Consider the following 10,413-nt stretch of genomic DNA (forward strand, 5'->3'; position numbering starts at 1 on the left):
ATTTACTGTAGCTCAAAGATTCACACTTATCTTTTTGGTTAATCCAATATAGCTATATTTTGATAAAATTTATCATATTTGCATTTGACTAGACTTTTAACGAAGTTAATACTAATGCTCCTAGATACAAGAAGGAGAATTACGTAACATTAAATGTTTGTTTTATTATATTAGTAACTATTACACTTATTCAAAAAAAAAAAAAAAAAGTAACTATTACTTTGTCGTGAATATTACTAACACATCACGCTGTATAATTTTCATTTTCATAAACATTAATGTTTTAGTTATAATTAAAATATTTGTTGGGTTTTCTGTCGATATTTTTATATCTATTATATTTGCTTACTTCTTGGAAAAATGAGTTTTTATTTTATTCTTAAAAAAAAGAGAATATAGTACGTAGCTCAATTTTATTAATAATTCTCAAAATGAATATTTAATACATAAACAAGCATGAAATTACAAAATAAAATCAAACTGATCCTATCAAAATACATATAATCTTGGTAAAAGAAAATTAATTAGTACAATAGATCAAACTAAAAATAAGAATAATTCTAAAAGAGTAATACCATATTTATCGAAAATTTGTCCCGAATGTATGTTTCAAAAAGTACATTTCATCTTTTTTTTATATATTTTTTTAATCATCATAAACATTTAAAAAAAATAAAAAATTTACAGTATCATTAAAAAAAAATTCTTTAATTATTAAGTAAAAAAAAAAGATTTTGGGATACATTTTCGGGACACACTTTTGGAACGTTTAGCATTTCTGACTCTAAAAACCCTTTCCGCTTAAAACAAAAAAAAATCGAGTTGGGCATATTTGGGATGGGATGAGACACAAAATTTTTATCTCATTCAATCTCATCATTATATTTTTTTCAAATCTTCATATAAAATATAATAAATAATTCAATTTTTTTAAATTTTTAAATAATAATAATATTAAAATATAATATTTTAATCTCTCGGATAAAACATAAAATTCATATCTCACTCCAAACCTAAAAGAAAGGGTAGAGAGAGAGAGAACGCAAACAGGAGAAGTCCTTTCACTTTCCGATCAGTCTCATCAGTCATCACATATTCACATGATTCTTTTGCCTCAACATCTGCAGCTCCATTCCCTCCCCGGCCTGATCTCTTCTCCTTTCTGTTCCTTCGTAAATGTAAATTTGTAATATCAATCAGCAGTACTACTGAATATTACATGAGTTTGAATCTTTGGTTCTTTTTCTTTCCATGAATAAATTAGACACATCCACTGCTCCACTGTAATGGATCCTCTGGTCCTGAACTAAATATATATCTCCTTCTCTCTCGTTCCAATCTCCTAAAGATCACCTCTAGCTCTAAGAAACAAAACCCTAGAAGTGGAAAGCTTGAATGTAAGTGTAGTAGCAATAAATACAACATCACCCCAATTTCCAAGAACAAAACTACTGCTAGCTACTCTAAAGATCCAAGAAATCCATCCAAATACACACCCAAAAGAAGATCCATGGATTCACTCCCAGAATTGACTGAGAGTTCTAATTCCGAGAACACCGGCATCACGGATTCTAGTACTACCAATAACACCTTAGCTGCCGCAAGCTCTTCTTCATCAGCTTCTGCTCCAAGCAGCCGCTATGAAAACCAGAAGCGCCGTGACTGGAACACCTTCGGCCAATACCTGATGAACCACCGGCCACCTCTTTCCCTCTCCAGATGCAGCGGTGCCCATGTTCTCGAATTCCTCCGGTACAGCATAAATGCAGCACTAATCGGTTAAAAAAGTTTAAGCCGTTAAGACTTTAGAATTCTACAACGAAGGTTATGTGATTTATCTATTTTCAACAGGTACCTTGACCAATTTGGCAAAACCAAAGTGCACACTCCAATCTGCCCCTTCTATGGTCTCCCAAACCCTCCAGCTCCTTGCCCATGCCCGCTGCGCCAGGCCTGGGGCAGCCTCGATGCGCTCATCGGACGCCTCCGAGCCGCCTTTGAAGAGAACGGAGGGCAGCCTGAAGTTAACCCTTTTGGGGCTCGAGCAGTTAGGCTCTATCTCCGTGAGGTTCGTGATTTGCAGTCAAAAGCAAGAGGGGTCAGCTATGAGAAAAAGAAGCGGAAGCGCTCCCGGCAACAGTTTCCACCAGGTCAGCTGCCACCCCCAGGTGCAAGCCAATAAAGAAATCCCCATTGTCCATGATTCTACCCTCCGCTAGGCATCTTAAATTGCCAAATTTCAAAATGGGTACTCCCTTGAATCTTTTTAAGAGCTAGTTAGGGTACTGTTTTGGTGTATTTAGGGTTAAATTTCTAAAAGGTGCTAGCTATTATACACTGTGTTTCTGTGTATTCTGTTAACTTTTACACAAGCAGTGTTATGGATCTGGGATATCGAGAATATGCATTTGATTCAGAAAACAGTGTTAGTATCACTGCAAGTAGACTGTCACTGGAAAAGTGTTAGGGAGGAAATTAAAAAAAATGTACTGGCTAGGAGATATGGTCTATGTCGAAGTACTGGGCATATATTTTGCTCATGGTTTTATGTACTTAGAATATCCATCTACACAAATTTGCATATCACGTTGGCTTTCAAGTTTCATCTCTTTTCTCAAGATTTTTTCCGTTTCTCCTATTTTTCATGGATATATTGATGGCAATTCAGTTCCAATGTTTTTTAAGCTTGGAAGGACCTCAACACAAGGCCGATCACGTTCACGTCAGATATGTCTAGCACTAAATATAATTTGTTTAATGGTTGAGTCGCTGTAAATGATCGTCTCTTAATTCATTTCTGCAAGTGTCATTACTTCTGATCACTCCTGGCCTCTTAGGTTGTGTCCCTCGATCGTTTGAGTTGCCACTTCTCCTACTTAACTGTCTGAAAAATAGTAGATCGAGATAGTATAAAAAAAGAGATACAAGGCCTTTAAGCATAGGTCATAACAAGCATAGGCCTCAAAGCTTTTGTAGTTCCTGTTAACTATTAGTTGATCAATCACATGTATCACTGAACTTATTAACCTATCAACTTGTAAAGTTTCAAGGTGATTGACTGATATCCCGATACATGATCAAGAGGAGCAAGAAAAAATTGCACACTAAAAAAGGAGCGAAAGACAGAGGTAGCTTAAGCTAGCTAGGCTTAAAGCATTCAGAGAGTGAAATTACACACCCGGCCCTGAACGCTGAAAGCATTAGCAACTGAAGTACTAGTACTTATATATAAGAACTCCAATCATGGAAAATATACTTTGTCCATATATACTTCAGCCACAAACCTATCATCTGAGCTAGAAAGGGGAAAAACAATGTTAGTACGTAGGCCTAGTGATAGTGACGAACCAGCTTTTTATCCTTCTGGTTTTATGGTGAGATATATATGAAACTAGCTACCATGCACTTAAATGCACAGAGGATATATCCGTGCTTCTAATCATTTGGAGTTATCAGGATTCGCTATAGAATGTTTGAAATTAAATGAAAAGATCCGAAATAGTAAAATCTATGATATCAACCATATTCCATGTTATATACTGGAGTAGTAAGATTTTTGAACAATCTTGCAGGGTTGAATATGAAAACTGCATGCTTTTTTATAAGTGCATGGTATTCCATTTGTAAAAGACCTTGATGGTGACCTGATAATTAAGAATTACTCAGCAAAATATTGATCTCTATGCACATGTAATTGTTAAACAAATAGTAACACAGATTTAGAACGGATGCTTTCCTTGAATGGTGATGATCTAGACCTACTTCTTCTTCATGATGTTCTTTGTCAACCCAAATATTTGCTTGGCCCTGTTTTCTGATCATCTTCGTTTAGACTAATTAATTGGCTTTTAATTACCATATATGCATTATACTTTTCAGTGATTTAATCGACACTTCATTGATTTTCGATCAAAACGAAATCTCATTAATTTTATGCTTTGCGGAATTATCTATTAATGCACAGGGTTTATTAACAATTGAATGACATGATCTCATCTATATTTAGGTTTTTTCGTTATGGATTTCCTGATTGTTTGGTCTGAACATTCTATTAGTTTGCAAAAAGTGCAACATTGCAAAGAGAACACGTACATGAAGTATTCTGTGACTTATTGTCAAATATCCATGTTCGTGTATTGTTTGTATAATTGCCTACTTTGTTAAGTCTTGATATATAGTTCCATCTGTTCCGATTATATATGCAGTTTTCATTCTAATTTTGTAGATCAGGCTGGTTTGGGGAATGAAATGGCATGAGAATTTTGTGAATAGTAGTAAGATAATTTATGAATAGTAGTGAGTTAGCTTGAGTTAGAGTATTTTTTGGATTTTGGAAAATGAGAGAAAAAATTGAATAGAAATATTATAAAATTAAAATACTGTAAGAATATAGTTTTATAATATTATTTTTATTTGGGGATTTCAAAAAGTTGAAATTATTTTTTATTTGAAAGTTTGAAAAAATTATAATGATTAGTTTGAATATGTTGTAATGATTAGTTTAAAAATTTTGTATTTGAATTATGTTTGGGAATAAGATGGAATCAAATGAAATGAGATTAGATGAGTCTTTTGTGTCTCATTTGAAACCCCAAACAAGCCGTTCCCAACGCTTTGGTGTTGAGAGCACTTGCTTTCAAAGTGATGGGGAATGTAGGGTGATATGCATGCTGTTTATATGCTTTCATGTCTCTTGAAAATTATGAAACATATATGTACATTAGCGAGAGGATTTTATACATCAAACAAATTAATATTCAAGTGTTACATATAGGAATTATCAAAATAGCTTCCCCATTGATCATTATGTTTTCCTTGATCCTAATTCAAATAAATACGAAGTTATCTGTATGGTAAGCGTGTGCCTGCATGCTTGAGATCGATAGGCCGGCTATAGATCGGCCTTGCATGCTTTGTTTTAAAATAGAAAAATTCTTCTCATCAGTCACAATTTAGCATCCCACACCTTATGAAAATTATCTCCACACTTTTTGAAAATTATGTAGGCCGTGTGAGATGTTAAACTGAATGAAAGTGACAGTAATTGATACATAACATTTCTCTTTAAAATATAACTCATATATGATGTCTTTGTAGCCCGATGACATGATTTTATTGAATATTATTCGTCATTAATAGACAAAAATTATCAAGTTTGTTGTGTAAGCTACAAAATAGAATTCGATCTGAATCATGAGGGGTCTAATTAATATATATGTGACATATGTAGCTATAATAAGTGAATAAATTAGCTTAGCATATGATCACTAATTAAATTAGGCCACATGATCATAAGCAAAAAGAGTAAAATTAAACGCGCGCGAGGGGAGTGTTAACGCAAGCTATTTTCATTATTTATTGCAATCATCGTCGGTATCACATCAACCGATCGATAGTGGGTAGTGATCAGTAGCCAAATTCGTCACGCGAAAATGAGTACAATCATTATTAACCAGATTAGTGAAGCCAACTCCCAACCCACCCAATTAATCTACGATCGAGGATTTGTCACTATAAGATCAAGTTGCAGGTGGCAAGCTGATGGCTTGAAATGATGGGCAAAAGGTGGAGAAACAAAGACAGAGAAAGTCGGGCGGAGGCTAAAAAGGAACGAGAATCTTTCATTTTCTCAGGCAATATGAGCAAATAGATCATGACCTTTGTATTTTTTTTTTCTTTCTTTTGTGGGTAAAAGCAGAATCAGATGAATTACTTGGTCAGATGAGTCAGATACATTAATGATATCAAATAGTAGATCCATGATATTAATACCCGTACGTACGTGACGATCATGATGTCTGACTGACATAGACAAGCATCACAGATTATATCTAAAGCAATCAATATTTCAAGCATACATGATATATAGCTCGTCTTCCTAGCTATTTGAAACTTTACATGCATACCTATATCTCAAAAGGTAAAATGAAGAGCTAGAAACATCATGTTCGGTTCCATATTACCTGATCTTGGTGGTGTGGAATATTGTGGACATATGCTTAAGCCGTTTTTGTGTTTAATTTTTACGTACCAATAAACCAAGCTGGGGTAGGAGAGAAATTAAGATGATCTGGCCTCCAATCACCATAAATTATATATAAGGGCACCTTGACAAGAAGCTGACGTGCATACATATAACTGATGAAATATATATATAAGACTACAAAATGCATACTGGAAGAGAGAAAATTCGTTTAAATTTAAAAATGAGTTGAGATAAGTTATAAATAATTGTGTGATAGATTATAAATAATAGTAAAATTGATACAAAACTGTACGTACTATGATGATTCCCCTGAAGAGAAGTGGCTCTCCTTCTTGGGTTATGAGTCGCGAGTACTGTGTGTCAATGTCTGTACAGTACAGCTGATTGGAAGATAAACATGGTTTAAAGTAGGGTTGCGTCTCCATCAACGTTATTAATTATATATTCAGACGTACGTATTTGCTCATACATATATATGTAGATTTAGCTGATCTATGATTGCATCAAATAATTAAGCTGATCGGGGGGAAAGAACATCTCTCTCTCTCTCTCTCTCTCTCTCTAGGAAGTAAAGTCGAGCCATCAGTTCAGCAAAGCGTGATCAGCTGTAGCCATAATATTGACGAAAGTTTTGTATACATTTTTGATCTGATCTCTTCTTTTTAGATTTTCTTTGCTGTTCACTATCACGTGTGTCTTCCAGAAATAGAGCCAAAGACTCTCCCAAAAATAAATGGCAGAATTATTGCCGAGAGATTAACGTTCCCCATGAGTGCATGATTTATTTAAATTATTTTTCTTGTGCCTGCAGATTCCTCCAAATTAGGACAACCCCACTGCCCCCAGCCTTCACCTCCTCCATGGTTATCTGCAACAGTTGTACTTGCAATAACTTGTAATAGTCATGGCCCGCTCTACATGCTCAAAATGTTCGTCCTGATTCTCTCTCTTTTGAATGTTCAAAAAATGGAAATCATTATTTATTTTCTTCTAAAGAAAATTTATAATGATCATTGAGATTATTGACATTGATTTTATTAAAAGTTTAGTTAAATGTAAAATTTAATAAATTTCATCAAAATAGAGTTGTATTGAATTAGTCAAATAGATAAATGTGAAACTTTGAGCTACAGTAAATATATAAGTTTCTTCAAATTAGAATATCTACTATTCATTCATCAAATCTATTTTTTATTTACTTTTAATCTCCTAAAGTCTTTTTTATTCACGTTTAATTTCCAACTGTTTTGAAATAATAATGTAAGAATTAAATTAAATTATTAATCAACATATGATTAGTGTGATTATAAAATATGAAAAAAAATAAAAATATTTTTATTAAAAAAATAATATTATATTATTATTTTAATAAATTTAATGGCTAATTCAATGTAGAGTTATGACTAGAGAAGTTTTGAATTTATAGAAATTATGTACTTTTTATCAAATTTTAAATATTACTTTAATGAAACTAATGCCAATACTATGATAAGCATCCTCTCTCTCTATCTATCTATCTATATATATATATGTATATACATTGCTTGCTCACGATAAAAATGGAGGGTATTTCTGTATCAGAACTGAGAGAAAAGAAAGAACTAATGTACAGAGAATATATAAAAATCCTGTCTTGGGGGAAAAAACACACACTTCTGTGGCTGTGGAACAGACACACCATAAGAAAACCCCATGTAAATGGTACGAGAATCCCGCGTTATATGGTCAATAAGACAGGACGATGAACTGGACCCAGAAAACCAAAAAAAAAAAAAAGAGTAACCCGAAAAGGTAAGGTGGGAGAACAGACCCCACAACACCGTAAACCTCCACGTGCAGTCTTGTCACCCATGTCGGCTACAGTGACATGACGGTGCCATCTCTTCCATCCGTTCGTCTAGACCCAGCCACCAGCTTTTAGATCTTGCTACGTGGAAAATATTGACTGGCTGTCACGTCCAAATCAAACTCACTTGGATTTCTTTTTACTTTTTTCTTTTGACGGACGTTTGTGTGTGGGTCCCAGCTCATCGTTTCGATTTTCAGCAGCCTGGGAATTCGGCATGTGTGGGTCCCACTCTTTTCCAGTCTTTGATTAGTCGTTTTCTGTACGGACCCTACCTCGGCCTTCAAACGTTTTTTTTTTTGTTTTTTAGTCAAACTATTCACGTTGTACGGACCCTACCTCGGCCTTCAAACGTTTTTTTTTTTGTTTTTTAGTCAAACTATTCACGTGCGATGATCATTGATATATTTATAACCATAAAAGATATTTACAATTATAAATTATATAATTATGTATAATTGTTTTAAAAAATAAAAAATAAAATATAAGATTTATATAAAAAAATTAATTTTTTAATAATAATAATTTTTTTAAATAATTACGTAACATTTACTCATTTCATAATTATATATAAAATTACTCGTATTATTTATCAAGTCACAAAAATCACGACTTATTGATATCGTATAAAAAATGTTTTGATTATTTGATTTTTACATAATATTTGATAAATTAATAAAAGTAATATATATATATATATTTTTCAAAATATGTATTTAGTGTATTAAAAATTTGTAAAGCTTTGCATCTAGTTTTAAGTATTGGTTTAGGGTACATTTGAAAATTAAATTAAACTCAACTCATTTTAATTTATTATTATTATTTTTTTAAATTTTAAAATAAAATATAATAAATAATTTAACTTTTTCAAATCTTAAAATAATAATATTAAAAAATAATATTAAAAAATAATATTCTAACAATATTTTATCATATTATAAATAGATTTTTCAATTATAAATAGATTTTTTGTCTTTTTCGTATCAATAAGTGCGGATATTCAATTTGATTAAGGTTAGATATAATGTTAGATTATGCAAATCTTGTGTACTATTTTTAAAAGAAAATGAGTTTATTATTAAAAAATTAATTTATTATATAAATATTATACTTATCTATTTTTTTCAAAAAAATATGCGAGACTTACTCATCGTAAAACTGTAAAATCATTTCTATTTTTTTCTTCTCTAGAATCACATTTAAAAAGGAAATAATGTATAAAATAAATGTCATCTATAAAGTAATATTATAAAAATAAATTTATATATTAATATAAATTGATGTGACAGATTAGATGTAAAAAAAAAAACTACAATATAATAAATCTCTCTTATTAAATCAAATCATACTAATTTATAAATTCAGTTTTAGGAAATTAATTACATATCTAGCACTTTATATAGATATAGACATATAGATATATAGATATATACACACTAGGGTGGAGCATGTACTGTCAATTACAGGTGAGTCAGTGAGTTGTAAGAATCGGAGATTCTGCACAGCAAGCTGTCCCAGTCCTATAATTTTCTGGCTCGAAATGCCAAGACTTTTTTCCTCTCTCTTCGCATGGTTCTTTCCTTATTTGATATTAATTAATTTATTTATATTTGGGAGGAAAGTCAGTCAGTCAGTCATGTACAAGCTGTTACCAACAAGACATGCATTTTCTGCGCAACGAACACCAAGTTCACAACCCTTCTCATAGTTGATAGCACCAGTACTGAAGAAAGCCAAAAAAATGTAGCAAAACTCCAGCATGAGCTAGCAGTAGAGAGTCTAGAGACCCCAAAGTTGGCCAACCCGGCCAGTTTCATCCCCCACAGCAAGCACGCACGCACGCAGCCAAACATAAAGCTGCAAACACCAACTATCCAGCTTGCAGATTCGTCCTTCAACCTTGTTTGTGCGTGATATAATTATATATATATATATATATATAAATTTATTTTAAGAAGATAATTTCTTACTTCTTAATGTAGTTTTAAGAGAATTATTATAATTATAAAGAAATTTTATACAATTAAACTTATAAATTGACGTTACTTTATATAATATGTTGTATCTCTTTTATAATAAAAGTAATTTAACAATTTAACATATCATATCAATTTACGTCCGTTTATTTGAGTGCTCGAGCTCATAATAACTTTGAAAAGTATCTAGAATTACCTGCAATGGTGGGAAAATCTATATATGATACTTTTAGAAGAATTAAAGATAAGGTGTGGGTGAGATTGAGCAATTGGAAGAGTCACTTTCTGTCTCCTGCTGGGAAAAAAGTCCTCTTAAAGGCAGTGATTCAATCGATTCCTACTTACTGTATGAGTGTTTTTGCACTCTCAAAAAAACTCTATAAGGAGATAGCTGCTCAGATGGGGAAATTCTGGTGGAGTTTCAAAGGAAATGACAAAAAGATAAGGTGGATGGGCTAGGACAAAATGGGAGTTTCAAAAAAATGTGGTGGTCTTGGATTTAGGGAACTTGAGAGTTTTAACAAAGCTTTTCTAGCAAAGAAGTGTTGGAGAGTTTTCCAAAACCCTAAATCTGTTACAGCCAAGGTCTTACATGACAAGTATTT

At 32.4% G+C, this 10,413-nt stretch overlaps 1 protein-coding gene across 1 annotated transcript; it reads left to right on the forward strand.

The window, feature by feature from the left end:
* Positions 1-1,032: 1,032 nt before the first annotated feature.
* LOC121253620 (protein LIGHT-DEPENDENT SHORT HYPOCOTYLS 3-like) lies at positions 1,033-2,599 on the forward strand. Its single transcript, XM_041153610.1, has 2 exons — positions 1,033-1,752; positions 1,852-2,599. Exons 1-2 carry the CDS (start codon positions 1,511-1,513, stop codon positions 2,180-2,182), a joined length of 573 nt encoding a protein of 190 aa, XP_041009544.1. The 5' UTR covers positions 1,033-1,510; the 3' UTR covers positions 2,183-2,599.
* Positions 2,600-10,413: the final 7,814 nt, after the last annotated feature.

The sequence above is a fragment of the Juglans microcarpa x Juglans regia genome, chromosome 2S (genome assembly GCF_004785595.1).
Source record: "Juglans microcarpa x Juglans regia isolate MS1-56 chromosome 2S, Jm3101_v1.0, whole genome shotgun sequence".
Classification (NCBI taxonomy): Eukaryota; Viridiplantae; Streptophyta; class Magnoliopsida; order Fagales; family Juglandaceae; genus Juglans; species Juglans microcarpa x Juglans regia.